This window comes from Poecile atricapillus, chromosome 21, assembly GCF_030490865.1.
Source record: "Poecile atricapillus isolate bPoeAtr1 chromosome 21, bPoeAtr1.hap1, whole genome shotgun sequence".
Taxonomy (NCBI): domain Eukaryota; kingdom Metazoa; phylum Chordata; class Aves; order Passeriformes; family Paridae; genus Poecile; species Poecile atricapillus.
Genome location: NC_081269.1, coordinates 7,864,935 through 7,882,736, shown reverse-complemented (window position 1 = coordinate 7,882,736; position 17,802 = coordinate 7,864,935). Strand labels below are relative to the sequence as shown.

Sequence of the window (17,802 nt, the reverse complement as noted above, 5' to 3'; positions counted from 1 at the left end):
GGCAGTCCTAATTGGGACTAATTCCTAATTCCTCTTCGTGCCTTCACCCAAGGAGCGACCTGTACGGCTGCTCCTTCCATCCTGCCCATTCCATTGTCAGGGATCCCAGGAGCCAGGACCGGGGCTGGAACCCGCGGTTTCAGCGGGGCCGGGACTCGAACCCGCGGTCTCACCGGGGCCGGGGCTCGAACCCGTGGTTTCAGCGGGGCCGGGGCTCGAACCCGGGGTCTCACCGGGGCCGGGACTCGAACCCGCGGTCTCACCGGGGCCGGGGCTCGAACCGGCGTTGCCGTGCCCCGCGCGGGGCCCGCCGGGGCCGGAAGCGGAGCGCGGTTCCGGGGCGGGCAGTCCTGCTCGCCGCTCTCTCCCGCACGATGCTCCTCGCCCGCTCCCTGCGCGCCGCGGCCGCCGCCGCGCTGCGCCCTCCGCGCCCCGCTCCGCGCCGGCCGCTCAGCTCCGCGACCCCCCGCGCTCTGCTGCCGCCGCCCGCCGCCGCGCCCGCCCTGGCGCGCTCGCTGTGGCAGCTGGGCGGCGGCGCGGGGCGGACGGCGCTGCTGCGGCCGCGGCGGGGCTCGGCCGGCCGCGTGTCCTGCGGCTGCGGCGGTCTGCACACCGAGGGTGAGCGGGGCCGGAGCGGGGCGGACGCGTGCGCTGCACGCCTCGCTCCGTCCGGGGAAGCACGTGGGGCGGGAGGGGGCTTTCCATGTTCCCCCCTCTTTTCCTAAGGCAACTCCACATCTTCCTAATCTCCGTTTTCCCTAAACCACCTATTTCCCTGAATTCCGTCATTGCCTAAACCCCCTTTTCCTCTACACCCCCTTCTCTACCTCTTCTCCCTACTCCCCCTTCCCTAATCAACTTTTTCACAACTCCCTTTTCCCCAACCCCCCTTTCCCTAACCCTTTTTTTCCTCAAACCACCATTTTTTCCCAATCCCTTTTCTTACCCGTCCTTCCCTTAAGCCCACCCCCCTTTTCCTTAACCCTCCCTTTTCTTACCCCCCTTTTACTCCCCTCTTTCCTTACTCTCCTTTTCCCTAATCCCCCCTTTTCCTAGCTCCCCCTTTCCCTAATTATCCTTTCCTTAAACCCGTTTTCCAACATCCCTTTCCCTCCCCTCTCCTTCCCCTGAGCTCACCCCCCCTTTCCTTAATTCCCCCCTCTCCATAACCCTCCCTTTCCCTAACCCCATTTTCTCTCCCCACCAGGAGACAAAGCCTTTGCACAGTTCCTGACCGATGAGATCAAGGAGGAGAAGAAGATCCAGAAGCACAAGTCCCTGCCCAAGGTCTCTGGGGGCTGGGAGCTGGAGGTCCACGGCACGGAGGCCAAGCTGGTGCGGAAAATCGCGGGGGAAAAGTAAGTGGGGTCTGGGAAGGGTCCCCAGCAGCTGAGGGCAGGTGGGTCACAGTGTCCAGGCTTCTCCATGTGCTCCTGCCCCAAACTGCAGGGTGCAAAGGCTCTCTATGTTATCACTTTGGGCCAAAGGAGCTTTTTTCACACCAGTTTGTTACTGTGTTTTGTGCTACAAAGTTTCTTCCTGTTTTTAAAAATAACAGTTCAGTAAAACTTTAAAAAGTGAGAGCACTTGGAGGGGGCAGCTTCCCTCAGGTCTGTCTTTTAACTGCACTACCGGGTTTTGTTCACACTGTGTGAATTCGGAATGAGGGCTTAAAAGACCCATTCTGATGGGCATTTTTTTGGGTGTGTTCAAAAGAATTGTTCCTGTTTCTTTTGCAGGATAACGGTTACATTCAACATCAATAACAGCATTCCACCCTCGGCTGAAGAAGACACACAGGAGCAGCAGAAAGCTGAGGAGCAGGAGGTAACTGAGCCTTGATGTGCATTTAATGTTGGGGACACAGATGAAAAGTTGGAATCTTGCCTTTGGGAAGTTGGAAGCCTTGCCCTCAGGTGTTGAGGCTTTTTCTCCCCCTTACCTGATATTTGGGAGCATTAAGTCACAAAATGCAGATTTTTCCAGGGCTGCCTGTCCCCTGGCTGTGACCTTCCTCTCTGCTGCAGAAAGGCAGAGCAGGTGGGAGGGCTCTAGGAGGAGAAATTAGAGGAATTCTGAGACTTTCTAGCACTTTCCAGTACCAAAAGGGTCTACAGGAGAGTGGGAGACTTTGTACAAGGGAATGGAGCAGCAGGTTAAGGGGGTTGGCTTTTAACTGACAGGGTGTGGGGCTAAATTAGGTATTGGGAGAGATTGTTCCCTGTGAGGGTGGGGAGGCCCTGGCACAGGAAAGCTGCCCCATCCCTGAAAGTGTCCAAGATGAGGTTGGATGGGGCTTGGAGCAGCCTGGGATAGTGGAAGGTGTCAGGGAATACCCAGTGCTGGCTGGGCTGTGCTGTGATTGCTTTGGCTCCTCCTCAGATTCCAGTGCTGATGCAACTCTTCTCTTATTTAGCCTGAACTTACATCAACTCCAAACTTTGTTGTGGAAGTAATAAAAGATGATACAAAACAGACCCTTGTGCTTGACTGCCATTTCCCTGAAGATGAGGTGAGTATCACTGTGCCCCTGTTGGATTTAACTGCTCTTTGTAACCTCTTGCTTTTCTGAATTGGCACAATATCCACCCTCCCCTTATTTCTTTATTTTTCTTAATCACAAAAAAAAAACCCCCAAAAAACCAACCCCCCCCAAAAAAAGCTTTATGTTTGTTTTCTTGCTTTATGTTTGCAAGAACAGTGGGGAGGAAATCTTTATGGCATTCCTCATATCCTGCCCTGGTGTTTCTGATCAGCTGCTTATTGGGCTGTTTATTGAATTACAGTAGAGAATTAGGGATTAAAAAAAAAGGAGGGGGGAAAATAAAATTGAGAGCTTTTGCTCACACTGGTATTTGTGGTTTATTTTGTAAATATTAGGAGGTGTTTAACAGCCACTCTTGGCTGACAAAGGTGAGACAGACACAGGAAAACATATTTAGAACCACACAGAAGATGTTTTTATATATTTTGAAAATTCAGACTGCTAATTTAAATCAGGTCCCTTTTGGCAGCACAGGCTTAGTGGATTTCCTGTGTTCTGTGCATGTCTGTGCTCATCCTCACAGGCACACCTTGAGAGGGGAGAGGCACAGCTTGTCTGGCCTTGGGGCTCTTCCTGAGGTATTGCCAGCCTGGGGATGAGCTGGCTGAGTGTTCCCACTAATTGAAGCTAATTGCATGTCTTGCATTTGTTTTCCTGGCTCAGATTGGACATGAAGGAGAGGAAGAAAGTGATATTTTCACAATTCGGGAGGTCAGCTTCCAGCCCACCGGAGAAGCCGACTGGAAGGACACCAACTACACCCTCAACACGGATTCCCTTGACTGGGTAGGTGCTGCTAAAGGCCACAGAGGGCACTCAGCTGTCCCTTTGCTCCTGGGTTGGGAATTAAACCTGTCTGGATGTCTGAGACAGGGACTGCCCCTGCTCTGCCCCTGAGCTGGTGGTTCTGCTGCAGACTGAGGGTGTTCCCTGGGCCCAGGGTCATGCACTGCTGGTGGCATTACCAGGAATCAGGACAGACAGCTGGAACTTCTTCCTTTCCAGGTTTTATAGGTGGATTTTCCAGCCAGGAATCACACTCTGGAAATGCTTTGACACTTGTTAAACATCTTTTAATCTGTGTGTTTAACAATGTGGCTCATCAGACACCATGCATAGATAAAGGCACCTGTGTATGATATCTGATAAAGTACATTGTGTCCTGGTTTCCCAGGTCTGTTACAGTTGTAACACTCAAAATATGCACAAGAATCTGTGTGTTCTTATGTCCTCAATGCCAGGATTTCAAAAGGTACAATTTTTAGTTTGAGGCTGTCATGTTTAAAACTGAAAGTAGAAGTCCTAGACTGTATCTATCACCTTGAGAAGCACTCATGGTAAACGTGCTTAGTGTGCTGTAGACACTTTATTCTTTCTTCCCCCATCTTAAGACATTAAATTAATTAAAAATGTGTATGAAAAGGAAAAAGCAATGTTCATGACAGTAACATTTAAGCCTTTCAAACAAACTTGTACATCAGATACTTTTCCAAAGTGCTAGTTCACCCCTGGGTAGAGAGGACAGGCAGAGTTTGCCTTGTGTCATCCTTGACAGACCTCTCCTGATGACTCCCACAATCTGAGGATCATCTCCAGGGTGTGCAGCTCCTTTGTGCTGTTTGGTTTAGGTTTTTATTATGTGTTCCATGGCCTTTTCCATCCAGATGTTCCACCTAAGGTCAGGCCTGCCCTCCTGTGGGACCTGGGCCTTATTTTCCTGGGAGGAAGTGCCAGGTGACACCTTAATGCACCCCCTACCCAGCTGTGTTCCACTAAGGAAAGTTTCTGTTCCATGCTCCAGGCTCTCTACGATCACTTGATGGATTTCCTGGCTGACAGAGGAGTGGACAACACCTTTGCTGACGAGTTAATAGAGCTCAGCACTGCCCTGGAGCACCAGGAGTACATTAAATTCCTTGAAGACCTTAAAAGCTTTGTTAAATGTCAGTAGGTCAGGCTAGGAAACTTACCCTCAAGTGTGGGTATTCCACAGTGCTGCTTCATCCAGCAATACCCAAATATATCTTCACAGTGGATACAGAGAGTAAGTAATTTGGAAGGTGGAGAATGGGAGAAGGAGGATTCCCACTTGGATCTGGGGATGTGTAGTGATGGTGCAGCCCCAGAAAAGTTCTCTGATGCTACAGGCCAGAATTGCCTCACCCTGCACAGGGGTTTTTGTACAACTAAGAGTGAATGTGAAGAATAAAAACTGTTCAACATATCACTGAAAAGGGTGGTTTCTCTTCTTCCTGCTGTACTAGAGCTGCCATGAAAGTGATGGCAGAGTTTGTCTTTGCCAGAGCTGCTCACAGAGTAGCTGTGGCAGTGATGGTTGCTGATGGTAGAGCATTTCTGCTTAAACTGGTGCCTCAAATTGTTTGAAAGCTTGAAGTTTATTTAAGTTAGTTTATTTATTTAAGGTTCACTTAAAGAGAAAGCTGAAGTCCAACATGAGCTGTGAGATCACTGATACAGTGTTAAAGACAATACCAAGGCCAAAATAAACGAAATATATTTATTTCAAAATGTCCTGTGTGATTAAAAGTGCAGGTCAAGGCAATACTACTGCCTTTTGAAGTGTCTTTCTGACACAGCAGTTAGAAGTATGTACACAAGAGTCATAGCAGCTCTGGGTGAAGTTTAGTATTGAAATCTTCCACAAGTAAAGCAGCAGTTGAGTCACCTTAGAGGAGAATCATCCAGGAGTCACAGACCTTCACAGAAAAGGTTGAACAGAGAAGCTGTGTTAATGTATCAAGTTCAAAACTATTTGGACAGGAAGATACTGGTTTTAATAGCAAAGCAAGCAGCAGCTCTAGCTTGAGCCAGAGGGCTGCTGCACGTTCTCTGAGACACCTGGATGAAGTTTTTGAGGAGGCTTAAACAAGTTATTTTTAAAACTTTTCTTCACAAACCACTTACCTGAACAGATGGTGCACACAAGACTTAGAAGGTGTTGGCTAAAGTTAGGGCACTAAATTTGGCAGGTCCTTGAAAGATTCCCTAATCCAACAGTTAAAGGTGTGCACTTTGGAACTTTTATGGTTGCTGGTCATCAAAGGCAATGCCATTTTCAAGGAATTTTGTGAAAAAACCCCAGGGATCAACAGACTTGTGGTTTCTGCCCATGTAACTGAGATATGGATCCAAGCAGGGATCCTTTCCAGGAACCTGACATTTAAGCTCACCGGGCAGCTCATGAGCAGACTGGCTTCCTCCTCCATGCCACTGGTGACTGTGAACTCAGGGCTGTGCAGGCACCTCTGACTGTGCTCTGTCAAGGTGCTTTCCAGCAGTGACCGAAGCTTCCCTTCTGTCATGTCCTGGGAACAATTGATTAAAAGTCAGCTACAGTTCCTGCCTGTCAAAGCTGCCTCTGCAGCAGCAGAGATGCCCCACACATGTCACAGTGCAGCTTACCTGTGTGCTGATGTACAACCCACACTGGCAACAAACCAAGTGAGCCTTCACAGTCAGGTTATTCCTGGGAAGAGCAAACAATGAGCATCCTGACACCCAGAACAAGAGAAGATTTTAGAAAAAAACAAAAAAAATAACCCAAACCCTCCCACCACTCCCCCCTCATTAGATTTAGATCATTGCTGAGGCTTTTTTATTTTGTTGAAATGAACAGCAGCTTTTCTCTGCACATTTCTAAGCCCAGACTGCTGTAGGAAAGTGGAGAATCTGATTCCAATGCCAATGGCTTTCTTACTTCCTACATACTGGGCAGATGACCCTGTCAGTGGCATCCAGGCTGTCGAGCATGGCGTTGAGACATTCCTCATCGAAGCGCAGGCTCCGCTCGTACTCCTCGATAACCGACTGCTCTGCAACAGCACAGCACAGCAAAACACCCTCAGGGCTTGCCTGGGCAGCACAGCAAAGCTGCTGGGCAGATGCAGGCTGGGCTGGATGTGAGTTTCTAAGAACTTTTATTCCTTTGAGGCACGTTTCTACACTTGGTGAAGTCATTCCTGCTAACCCAGTTTTTTCCATGGCTCAGCTGATTTCTCATGAGCCTTTCTACTTTCTGATCAGCACTTTAGAAACATTATGAATTGATTTATAAAGTCCTGTTCCTGTTTCAGTCCTGTTTCTCTAGCTTCTCTCACAGACCTTAGAATGCCACTTAAACTCTTTTAACTGTGAGGTCTCAATACCTTAAAGCCTCAACACCGAGATTTCGAAGGAGGCTCTCCCCCTCTATCATGCGGTTTGTAAGAACCAAGGAGTGCAGCCTCAGCTGTTCTGCAGTACTAGGAAGTCAGGAATTTTACCCATCAAACAGGAGTCAGAAGATGTGTAAAGATCTTACCTTGCAAGATCAATTCTTGTTGGATCTCTTCCAGCACTGCCAGCTCATCAGGGTCCTCCAGCATCTGAAAGGTGAATCAGTCAGTGATCCTCCCATTCCAGCCCCTTTCTCACTTCCAGCACCTGACTGAGCAACATAAATTCACTCTTATTCTCCTGTCTAGTAAATCCCAATATTTGCAAACCCATGCACTGTGGGAAGCAACCTGTGCAAGTGCAGAGCCAGCCAGAACTGATCCAAGCACAGCCTGTCCAAGAACTTGCTTTTTAAGACATTCAGGTTTCATTTCCATACTCAGAGGAGGGAAGTGACAGGCCAGCTATAAAAAGCACAGATGAGGAAACCAATCCTCTGCTGTGATCCATAAGATGTTTGTGAAGGAAATAAGGAATTTTCCCACTCATGCCTAAAGGTACTTTAACAGCTCAACACCCTGCCTGAGCTATAGAACCAGTAAACCCTGAAGCTCCTAAGTTTTATCAGCTTCTCACTGGAAGCGAGACCCGCAGGGAGATGTATTTGGCACTCGTGTATCACACGGGTGGTGCTGATGGTGGGGACCAGCACTGACCTGCTCCATGGGCTGATCTCCGCGGAGGCCGGGCAGCCTGTCCCGCAGCTCCTGCCACTCCTGCTCCATCACCTCCTGCACCAGCAGCGCGCCCGGGGCCGCGGCACAGGCCCCGTCCCCGGCCTGCCGGTAGCGCTCCAGCAGCTTGGCCCGGCTGCTCCTCAGCCGCTCCATGCAGCGCTGCGGAGAGGGGAGAGCGCCCGGGGCCGTCAGCGCCGGCTCGGGCGGGACTCGGGGGTGAAACACGGCGGGGGAAGGCCCAGAGGACCGGGACACCGGGAATCCCTGAGGGGAGACACGGGGGGAGGCCCCGGGAGGAGACAGCGGGGCCGGCCATGGCCCGGAGGAGCTAGAGGGGAATTGGAGGACAGTTCCCAGCGGGGGCAACGCTGGGAGCTCACGGAGGGAGCTCGGGACGGGGTCGGGAGAGTTTCGGATGGGGCGCGGTTCACCCGCCCCAAGCGAGCAGCTCCGGGAGGGCCAAACTGAGGTCCAAAGGAAGAGGGAGCCCATGTCCCCGCTCCCAGCCGGCTCCCCGCTCACCCTGCGGTACGTCTCCCTCCAGGGCGGCCCGCCCGGGCTCTTGTACCGCGCTCGGTGCCGCTGCACCGGCGCCTCCATCGCGCCGAGCCCGCGGCGCGCCGGGGCCGCGGGGCACGCCGGGAAATGTAGTCCGCGGGCGGCGGCGCCGATTGGCCGCGCGGGCGGTGACGTCAGGGCGGCGGCGCGCGGGGGCGATGGCGGCCGAGTGCGGCCCGGCGGAGCAGTGGCGCGCGGCGCTGCCGCAGCACGCGCTCTTCGGCCGCCTCCGCGAGCGCGCGCCCGCCGCCCCCCGCCCGCCGCGGCTCCGCGACCTCCTGTGCGGGCTGGGCACCGACCTGCTGCTCTGGGACGGGCCCGCCGCCGCCCTGCTCGCCATCGGCCTGCGCCGCCTCGGCGGAACCGACCCCGCCGCGCTTGGCCGCTACCAGGTGCGGCCCGCGCCGAGGGGCGTGTGGGAGCGCGGGAGGAACTGAGGGGAGCAGCGGCTGGGGCGGGCGGTGTGAGGGAGCCCGCCGGGGGACAAGGAGGAGAGGGCCAGGGGTGGGCGCGTTTGGGGTGTGAGGGGATAAGGGGTCGTGTAGGGAGGGGCTGGGCGGACCGTGCGGGAAGAGGGGTGTGATGCGGGCTGAGGGGATGTGAGGGGATGTGGAGGGATGCGAGGTGTGAGCGGAGGAGGGCCATGGTGGGCACAGACCCCATGGCTGAGGGGGTCTGTTCCTTGATGGCCCCTGGGCCGTTCATCATCGCTCAGCCCGTCCTGGGCTGTCTTTCCTCAAGGAACCCACTGCTTTGTGCCGTGGAGCCGGGTTGTTCCTCGTTCCAATCACCATCCAAAATAAAGATGAGCTTGTGCTTCCCTGTAACATTTCCGTTTTCAGACCCTTCTGTGCATAAATCCTCCCCTTTTCGACGTGCACCAGACGCTGCTGAGCCCTGCCCAGCATCATGTGGCGCTCATTGGTACCAAGGGGCTCATGGTGCTGGAGCTGCCCAAACGCTGGGGCAAGAATTCCGAGTTTGAAGGTGGGAAATCCACGGTGAACTGTAGGTGGGTGAGATCTCAGGTGCTTAATGGTATCCTTGTCCTGCCACTCTTCCTCCACAGCCTCTCTTTCTTGGGGTTAGGCAGATCCAGAAGACACTGGTGGAAGGGACACGTTGTACTGGGGTTGTGGGGCAGGCACATGAAATTATTTTGGCTCAAATACTTGCTGCTTGTCAAGTGACCTCCTAACCTTGTAATTGCTGAGGAGCAAGATGCTCCTCTAGTATTCTCTGGCCTTTCACAGAATCATGGAATGGTTTGGGTTGGAAGAGACCTTAAAGGCCAGCAAGTTCCAACTCCTGCCATGGACAGGGACTTCTTCCACTAGACCAAGTTGCTCTGAGCCCTGCTCAACCTGGTCTTGGACACTTCCAGAGATGGGGCAGCTTCTCTGGTATCTTTCAGCTGTGGAAGCTAAAAGCAGATGTTTGGGGGGAAATAACAGAGGGCTTCAAGATAAAGCTGCTTCTCCAACTTTAAGAATAGTACTAATAAAAACTTTGAAACCTTTTTATTGTGTCTCTAGCTCTTCTTGCCCCCACTTCCTTTTAGAAGTAGCTTGTGTGTTTCTGGTCACTGTGCAAGTTTCTGATTTGTATTCCAGCACCATTCCTATTGCAGAACGGTTCTTCACCAGCTCCACATCCCTGACTTTGAAGCACGCAGCCTGGTACCCCTGTGACACCTTGGAGCCCCACATTGTGCTCTTGACATCAGATAACACCATAAGGTAAACCCCATTTGTGGCTGATTTATCAGAATTGCATTTTTTTTGTCATGTCCAGTGTTAATTTGTCACTTGGTATTTGCATCCTGCCATTTTCACCAGAGTTAGCAGTAAAAAAATAGGATTTCTGACTGAGAGTGGCTGATGTTCCTGCCTCAGCAGGGAATGTGCAGCACTGCCAGCAGAATGAACATGGCTGTTCTTTCTTTCCCCCAGGTTTTACAGTCTGAAGGTGCCTCAGACACCCATCAAAGTGATTGTGCTTTCGGACACCGAGGAGGAGACTCTTACAATCAAAACAGGGTTGGCTTCTTGTATTTTGAAATGCTTTTGCAGAATAAGCTCAATATTCTTAGTTGTGTTCTTAATGAATAAGTGATAAATATGCCTGAAAATGTGATACAAATTCTACAGTAGTATATATTCTATTCTCTTCTTCATAGCTGAGTACCTACACTTTTCCCTCTCCTTCACTTTCTTTCTCCTCTTTTTCCCTTTTTCTCTCCCTTTTTCCTCTTGCATTTCCTCTTCCTCTCCTTTCTCCCATCATTCTAAAACAAAGTGGTGATAAACTCTAGTCAAGAGTTTGTCAGAGTAGCAGTTTGAAAAACACACATTGACTTTTCGATGGGGTTAAGAAGGGGGTTAGATTATCTTTTTATTTCCCTCTTGACCTGGTTGGAAAGGGAAATCTTGCACCACAGGGTGCTGTGCCTCACAGGAAGTACCAGAGGACCTCTTGTATCCTCTGAAGCCGTGGGGGCACTGCAGAACCCATGTGCCATGAGAAGGGTGCCACACACGTTTGTTGCTGGCTCTGCTGGGTGGGGGTTTGGCAGGAATTTGGCAGCACATCCCTCAGGACCAGGTTAAATGTTGTGCTCTCAGTCTTTGCTGACCCCAGCTCGTTCTGCCCTGTCCCAGGAGAGCCTACACAGCGTCCCTGGGGGAGACGGCCGTGGCCTTTGACTTCGGGCCGCAGGTGCCGGTGCCGAAGCACGTCCTGGGCCAGCGCGGCAGCGAGGAGGTGCTGGGCTACCCCCTGTACATCCTGTACGAGAATGGAGAGACCTTCCTCACCTACATCAGCCTGCTCCAGAGGTAGGGTCTTACCCTCAGGCCTCACAGCGTGCTTGGATGTTTATCCAGTGCTTGGCTGGGACTCTGTGAGGGATGCTGGGCTGAGTTTGTTGCAGCCTGTTCTGTTTCTGTGGCAGTGCTGATAGAGTGGAATCCAAAAACAGGGTGTTGTCCTTTCTCATCCAAACATTATGGGTGCAGCTTCCACTGCTCAGAATGCACTGTGCATTATTTACCATCTGCAATCTGATAGGAAGACACAGGGCTGTAAAAAGATCAGTGGGTCTAAGGCTGTTCAGTGTATTTTGTGGCCTTCAGTTCACAGCATGGACATCCTTAGCTTTGGATGAGGCTCACTGAGCCAGGGGCATCCTAGGAAAAGAAATATTTGAAGAGCAATGGAAAGTGAGGATGATTAATCAAAAATATAGACATGACACAAGAAAGAATTATTTTAGAAAACAGAAGATAGTGCAACACTTACAAAGTAAATCTTCTGTAGCTGAATATTAAAGAGTGTGGTACTTGGGTTAGAAACAGTACTGTGTGCCTCTGCACTGAGCAGATCTGTCTGCAGGCAGTGAGATGGCCTTAGTCCATCTAAAGTTCTGCCCAAAGAAATGCCACAACACAAAATGCTGCTTGTGAAGTGCAAGAAACCATGAGTAATCATTAACCTGAGCTTTCCATGAGTACTTTGTGTTCTTAAATGAAAATGTTTCCTGGTGAATTTTTGCAGTGATTTGGTTGCTTTCAAGGCATAAAATAAAATAAAATGAGCTCCAATTTCCCCTCTGAGATCTCCACCAAGGAGCTGCAGGTCAGACTTGTAATCTGTAGAAACCTAATGTGACTTAGAACTCCAAGCCATTGTTTGACAGCCATGGGAAGTCCCCTTGCAGAGCTGGTGCTGAGAACAAATCCATCTTCCTCGCAGCACCGGCAGCCTCGGGAAGCTGCTGGGCCCCCTGCCCATGCACCCGGCTGCCGAGGACAACTACGGCTACGACGCCTGCGCCGTGCTGTGCCTGCCCTGTGTTCCAAACATCCTGGTCATTGCCACCGAGTCGGGAATGCTCTACCACTGCGTGGTGCTGGATGGAGAAGAGGATGATGAGCAGGTACCTTGTCTTGGTTTGGTTTATTTCTGTAGGCATTTGTGTTTCTTTAATCCAAGTTCCTGGCTGCAAGGTGGCAGGATGCCTGGAAGTGTGTGCCAAGTGCCAAAGCTGCATTCTTTTGGAATGAGGTAGTGAGTCTTTCTCCTGTTTCAGCCAGTCCCTGTGGCTCCCTGACACTTTTATTTTAAATCTCAGTCCTGTGCACCCTGACAATAGATCACTTTTTGATCAAATTTATCTGTGATCTAATTTAAGAAGGATTTTCTAAGAAACCCTGGGTTTGAGTTAATTTTTTTTAAGTAAACTTGAACTACATTCCTTGACAATTAAAACTTGTAACTCTTTCTTGATGCTGCTTATGTTTGCATTCCCGTTTAAATGATGTCTCATAAAAATTCAATGCTCTTTGTAGTCAGAAAAGTCCTGGGACCCAAGATCCGATCTTATTCCTTCCCTGTACGTGTTTGAATGTGTTGAGCTGGAGCTTGCACTGAAACTGGCAACAGGAGATGAAGAGGATCCTGTGGAGTCTGACTTCTCTTGCCCAATCAAGCTGCACAGAGGTGGAGTTGCTGTTCAGTTGTAGCTTTTTGTTCCATGCATTTAGGACCCAGTATTTGCACGTTCTCATCGGTGTCAGACAAACAGGGGGATTAGAGTAAGGATTTGCCTGATGCCCTTTATAAAGCTGAGGAAGGAGCAAGCCTGGGAGGGCTTCCAGTGTTGGCTCAAGGGCAGATTACACATGGCCAGTACTAAATCCTGTCATCTGAGGGTTATGAAGTAGAAGTTTCTGCATCTGTGCTGACCTGTGAGTATGAGGGAATGCTGTGGGGAGTGGGATCCTGAGGCAAGGACCTGCTTATCCCATGGAACTGGAGGCAGGACAAAGTCTTTGGGAACAAGCAGCTTGTCAGAGTGCTGGTCTGCTAGTTTTAATACTCTGCCATTGAAAACCTGTCTGATTGATGCAGATGTGGTGTGATAGGAAGGGTTCAAAACAACTCATCAGTATTTTAGACTGTAACACACGTAGCTCTGTTTCTGGTACTTACACTAAGATGTTAAAGCTGACTGGACACTAAGTTGATACACAGGATCAGCAGTGCAGGTGTGAAGGGTGAGTTTTTCTCAGTTAAGTACTATCTCTGACATTTTTCTACTTCAATTGCAGATCCCAAATGTCCCTCTAGATACCACTGCACACATGAAGCTGGTGTCCACAGCGTGGGCTTGACATGGATCAATAAACTGCACAAATTCCTTGGTTCAGGTGAGTGAGGGAAGTGAGGAACAGATGAATGTCTGCCAGTAACAGGCTTACTGAATCCCTCACCCTGCAAAGTGGATCTGATGCATCCTGACATGTCTCCTTGTAGATGAGGAAGACAAAGACAGTTTACAAGAGCTGGGAGCAGAACAGAAGTGCTTTGTTGAACATATTCTTTGTACAAAACCACTGCCATGCAGGTAAAAAACAAAACCTTTCTTGGTTGCTTTCAAACCGAGGATTTGCTATGGAAAATATTTATGATTTGTCATCTTGTGCTGCATTCTTGCCATTAAAGTAATCAAGTAAGTTCAAAAGATTTCAAACAATACAACTAAGCAATCTGTATATCAGGTTTCTTACTGCTCAGTTAGGGTAGTAGCTTAAATTCTTGTGTTACTGTCTGAAAATCACCTGGCAGACCAGCAGAAATTTTCACTTCCCTTTACCTGATCTTGGAGCATTTCCAAAAGAGTGAACAATGCACAACTTCAGGAACAAAGAACTTTCCTGACTGGGTAATTTTTGTGTTCTTCCCTTCAGGCAGCCTGCTCCAATTAGAGGATTTTGGATCGTTTCTGATATCCTGGGGCCCACAATGATTTGCATCACCAACACCTACGAGTGCATTACAAGGCCTCTCTTGTACGTGGTTCTCAGTTGAAGGAAAGGACCAAAAAAGGATATTCCTATTTTTCAATTACTCTTTGATTGTTTCACCCCAGGCTTCTGCACCTCTTAGGACACACAATGAAGTTTTGCTTTCTGAGCACTCCCTGGCTGAGTACTAATGTGTTACTGTAGTAGTTACCTACTGCTGATAAGGAGTTTGTAGGGGATGCAATTAATTAATTATAATTAATACTCAGTGAGTATTAGGACAAAAAAATGTTCTTGATGTTATTGTTGAGGTTTTACAGTGGTGTGGATATTGTTAATGGGTTGCTGAGGTTGTATGTGCATGAAGGGGGGAAAAAAAGAAGTAGGATTTTAGTTTGTGCTTCCAGTTACCTTCTTTGGAGGCGGTGGCAAAGATACAGCATGGTGTAAATGTGCATTTGCACAATGAAATGTACACCTTGAGGGGATGACACTATTTTTAGCTTATTTCTGCAGGGCACTGTTTAAGGTAGGAGAGGTCCCATCAGCAGAGCCAGTGTTAACAGCAGGTTCTTCTATAGATCTTTTATTTATTTCACTGTTACAAGACAGGTGGGCAGTGACTGAGCAAGGCGCTTTGTGAAGAAGGTTATGCTGCTGTTCCAGTGCCTGCCTGCCCTGTTCTGGAACTTTCTTCTCCTTAAGCCAAAGGATATTTATAATTCTTGCTAGTTTGAGCCATGACCAAACAGGTGTGGGGATGTGAGCTTTACCTGCCCTGCTAGGGCTGGATTTGCCACATAAAACAGCTGCTTTTGGAACCCCCTGCAGTAACACGGGAATTGCACAGTGGAGGAGTTCCTCACTTCCAGTAGCAGTTAAGCTCTGAGCTGGTTTCAGTTTGAGTGCTCTGACTGTGTTCTCCCTTGTGCTGTTGTGTGGTAGAAGCACTGTCCATCCTGCCTCCCCTCCCCTGCTGTGCACCAGGGAGGACAAGGACCTGGCCGTGTCCCCCCTGCGCATCGTGGCCGAGTCGGAGCATTCCTTTGAGAAGCACATCCAGGGCATCCTGCAGCGCAGCTCTGCCAACCCCCTGCACCTCAAGTAAGCAAAATGTGTTTTCCTGGGGCACCTGAAGTGGGAACACTTGGGAGCAGTGGGTGTTGGCCAGCTCTGGATTGAACAGCACATTGCCTTGGGTGTGGCAGTGCTGGGGCACAGCTCCTGGTCCCTGTGGGGATGGCATCCAGTGCAGTGATGGTGCAGGCTGGGGAGATCACCTGGCTCCAGTCTCCTGCTCCAAGTAGGGGTGCCTTCAGCTGATGAGGTTCTCATTGCTTGGCCCATTGGGATTTCCTCATCTAAGAAAAAAATCTAGCAAAAGGATTTCATTGTAATCCCTCACTTTCAACATGTTAGTAAGATTGCAAAAATCTCAATCTTAAGATCTGCAGATAAAGATGCTGCTCCTCCCCCTGAAGAATGCCTTCAGCTCCTCAGCAGAGCCACCCAGGTGTTCAGAGAGGAATATATACTGAAACAGGACCTGGCAAAAGAGGAAATTCAGCAAAGGTAATGCAAAACTCTTCATAAAAATGCACTGGCCAATGTCTCTGTGACACAGCAGCACTAAGTCCTGAGCACCCACCCTCCTCTGTGGGTCTAATCCTGGTGAATGAGTTTTACATTTTACTAAATGTAAAACTAATAATGAATACCAGAACTTAAAACTGAGTTATCAGAAAAAGCAGGAGTGAATTTAATAGTTGATGTCTGTAGTGGCTCATAGGGGAAGAAAAAAAATGGTACACACACACATGAAATATTTTCATCATGGTGTTTCTGCCTGTCTGGGCCTGTGGGTGGCAGGAAATCTGACCTTAGCACTAATCCTGACAAAGGAAAATTGCCTTAAGTCTCTACTACTTCAAATCATAGTCAGTTATTTACACTATACAGTTAGGACAAAATGGGAGTTTTTTCTCACCACTGCCCCTTTTTCAGTGTCTTAGTTCTTCCCACTCCCAGCATTTTCTGTGTGGTGTAAATCCTGATTCACCTGGTTGCAAATGGTTTGATTTTTAATATTTTTTTGTATGTGTTTACTTCAGAGTGAAGCTGCTGTGGGGACAGAAAAAGAAACAACTGGAAGATCTGAATTACTGTCGAGAGGAGAGGTGAGTAGAGCCTTTATCAATTCCAGCCTCAGGAATGAGGCACCTGTGGTGGTGGTTTGGACAAGGCCCTGTGTCAAACAGCTGACAAGTGAAGGCATTCCCAGCCACAATGGAGCCTGTAGGTTTGCTCCCTCCTCCAGATGGCTTCTTCAGCTTCCTTGTCCTGTTTCCACACCCTGGCTTGTCTCGTGTGTCAGCCTGAAGTAAGGATCCCTTTCTCCCTTGCCTTAAGGAAAAGCTTGCGGGAAATGGCTGAACGCTTGGCCGACAAGTACGAGGAAGCCAAAGAGAAGCAAGAAGACATCATGAACAGGTGAGTGCACACAGGGCTCTGTTTCACCTCACACCACCTGATGTTGAACAAAGTTTGCAGGTGTGGTAGAACAGAGTGGGCAGGAGCTGCTGCGCTGGGTTGTTACAAGACTGGGCTGCTGAAATTCCCTGTGCTGGGGCTTGGTGTGATTTGTCTGTAGGCCCAGCCTGAGCCAGCCCCAGGCTCAGAAATGCCACCTGAGACAGCTGGAAGGGGAAGGTGAAGCCCCTGGGACTTGGGAAGCATGGCCAAAGCCAGACTGCAGGTGTTTGAGCAGAGCTGGGTACCAGGGAAGTTAACTCAGAGGCGTTTCTTGCTTTCCAAGGATGAAGAAAGTCCTTCGGAGTTTCCACTCACAGCTTCCTGTTCTATCTGACACTGAAAAAGATATGAAGAAGGAACTGCAGACAATCCATGACCAGCTGCAGCACCTGAGCAATGCTATCAGACAGGTGAGAGGAGGAATGACCGGGCTGGGAGGTTACTGACAGCTCCTCAGTGCTGACAGACGAGTCCTGCCATAAAGTGATGCTGTACTTGTGTTAATTAGCAGCAGTGTACTAAAGGGGCTGTGGACCCTTGTTGGAAATACAGACAGAACCTTTGCACACACTGTAAGCCCTCAGAGATCTCCCCCTTCCTCAACCTGACAGGGACATTTCTTCTCGTTGTGGGAAATGCAAAAGCAGACAGCTTTGAACCCAGAAAGAACCAATTAATTGCAGCACATCACAGCAGTCTGTAATTAACAAGCTTCCACTGTGACAGGCAGGACCAGCACTGACTGGGGCCTTCTCTTTTCTCCTCAACCCCCAGGTGAAAATGAAAAAGGAATACCAACAGAAACAGATGGAGAAGGGGCGAAGCCCCCGCAAACCCAGCATCAGCCTCAGTGCCTACCAGAGCAAGTGCATCCAGGCTGTCCTGAGAGAGGAGTAAGTGCAAGCTGGGCTCCTCCTGAAGAGCCTGACTTCAGGTGTCCCAGGTGTCACTTAGGCCGTGCTGCAGGAGGGGCTGGGGGAGAGGGGCTGAAGCACAGGACATGCTTCACTTGAAGCAGATGAATGGAAGGGCTTTTTGCCCCAGGATCCCAGGGCTGTAATCCAGCCTGGGATGACAGGCACTGCTCCCAGTCCCTGCTTCTACCCCCTGAAGTGTTTCCCTTCCTGCTCAGCTCTGTGCAGATGGGACCTGCAGCATTTTGACTTGGGTTATTTTTTCCTGAAGGGGAGAACACATCCGGGAGATGGTGAAACAGATCAATGACATCAGGAGCCATGTGAACTTCTGATGTGTCCCTGGAGAGGGCCCTGCACCAAGGCTGGATGAGCTTTACCTGTCCCTGGTATTCCCCCTTGTATATTTACCATTTGTATGTTGAACAATACACCTTTTACTTATTATTTTGTAAAGAATTGTGAAATAAAATACTTTTGATATGACTCCTCACCTGCTGTGGTTTTTGTTTTTCTCATGGGAAGGGGATGTG

General features: G+C 49.7%; 3 protein-coding genes across 3 annotated transcripts; 2 read left to right on the top strand and 1 right to left on the bottom strand.

The window, feature by feature from the left end:
• Positions 1-21: 21 nt before the first annotated feature.
• Positions 22-4,769, top strand: C1QBP (complement C1q binding protein). The gene is made up of 6 exons (XM_058854200.1): positions 22-618; positions 1,208-1,358; positions 1,740-1,827; positions 2,417-2,512; positions 3,209-3,331; positions 4,347-4,769. The coding sequence occupies exons 1-6, from the start codon at positions 375-377 to the stop codon at positions 4,494-4,496; spliced, it is 852 nt and encodes a 283-aa protein (XP_058710183.1). The 5' UTR covers positions 22-374; the 3' UTR covers positions 4,497-4,769.
• Positions 4,770-5,049: 280 nt separating this feature from the next.
• RPAIN (RPA interacting protein) lies at positions 5,050-8,119 on the bottom strand. The gene is made up of 7 exons (XM_058854199.1): positions 7,981-8,119; positions 7,438-7,617; positions 6,867-6,930; positions 6,264-6,378; positions 5,969-6,032; positions 5,737-5,871; positions 5,050-5,262 (listed from the first exon to the last, which is right to left on the bottom strand). The coding sequence occupies exons 1-7, from the start codon at positions 8,056-8,058 to the stop codon at positions 5,233-5,235; spliced, it is 666 nt and encodes a 221-aa protein (XP_058710182.1). The 5' UTR covers positions 8,059-8,119; the 3' UTR covers positions 5,050-5,232.
• A 28-nt stretch (positions 8,120-8,147) lies between these two features.
• On the top strand, positions 8,148-17,762 carry NUP88 (nucleoporin 88). The gene is made up of 17 exons (XM_058854194.1): positions 8,148-8,408; positions 8,859-9,028; positions 9,630-9,755; positions 9,969-10,055; positions 10,677-10,853; positions 11,770-11,953; positions 12,366-12,516; positions 13,128-13,226; positions 13,333-13,423; positions 13,767-13,868; positions 14,769-14,927; positions 15,270-15,395; positions 15,935-16,000; positions 16,233-16,313; positions 16,639-16,765; positions 17,130-17,248; positions 17,541-17,762. The coding sequence occupies exons 1-17, from the start codon at positions 8,175-8,177 to the stop codon at positions 17,602-17,604; spliced, it is 2,163 nt and encodes a 720-aa protein (XP_058710177.1). The 5' UTR covers positions 8,148-8,174; the 3' UTR covers positions 17,605-17,762.
• Positions 17,763-17,802: the final 40 nt, after the last annotated feature.

Coding starts and splice junctions, on each gene's coding strand:
- RPAIN (XM_058854199.1), bottom strand. CDS start 8,058: ATGGAGGCGCCGGTGCAGCGGCACCGAGCGCGGTACAAGAGCCCGGGC. Junction 6,379..6,866: donor ACAAGAATTGATCTTGCAAG/GTAAGATCTTTA, acceptor GTGCTGTTGCAG/AGCAGTCGGTTATCGAGGAG. Junction 5,872..5,968: donor GGTTGTACATCAGCACACAG/GTAAGCTGCACT, acceptor AATTGTTCCCAG/GACATGACAGAAGGGAAGCT.
- C1QBP (XM_058854200.1), top strand. CDS start 375: ATGCTCCTCGCCCGCTCCCTGCGCGCCGCGGCCGCCGCCGCGCTGCGC. Junction 1,828..2,416: donor AGAAAGCTGAGGAGCAGGAG/GTAACTGAGCCT, acceptor TCTCTTATTTAG/CCTGAACTTACATCAACTCC. Junction 2,513..3,208: donor GCCATTTCCCTGAAGATGAG/GTGAGTATCACT, acceptor TTCCTGGCTCAG/ATTGGACATGAAGGAGAGGA.
- NUP88 (XM_058854194.1), top strand. CDS start 8,175: ATGGCGGCCGAGTGCGGCCCGGCGGAGCAGTGGCGCGCGGCGCTGCCG. Junction 9,029..9,629: donor AAATCCACGGTGAACTGTAG/GTGGGTGAGATC, acceptor TTTGTATTCCAG/CACCATTCCTATTGCAGAAC. Junction 15,396..15,934: donor AAAGAGGAAATTCAGCAAAG/GTAATGCAAAAC, acceptor TGTTTACTTCAG/AGTGAAGCTGCTGTGGGGAC.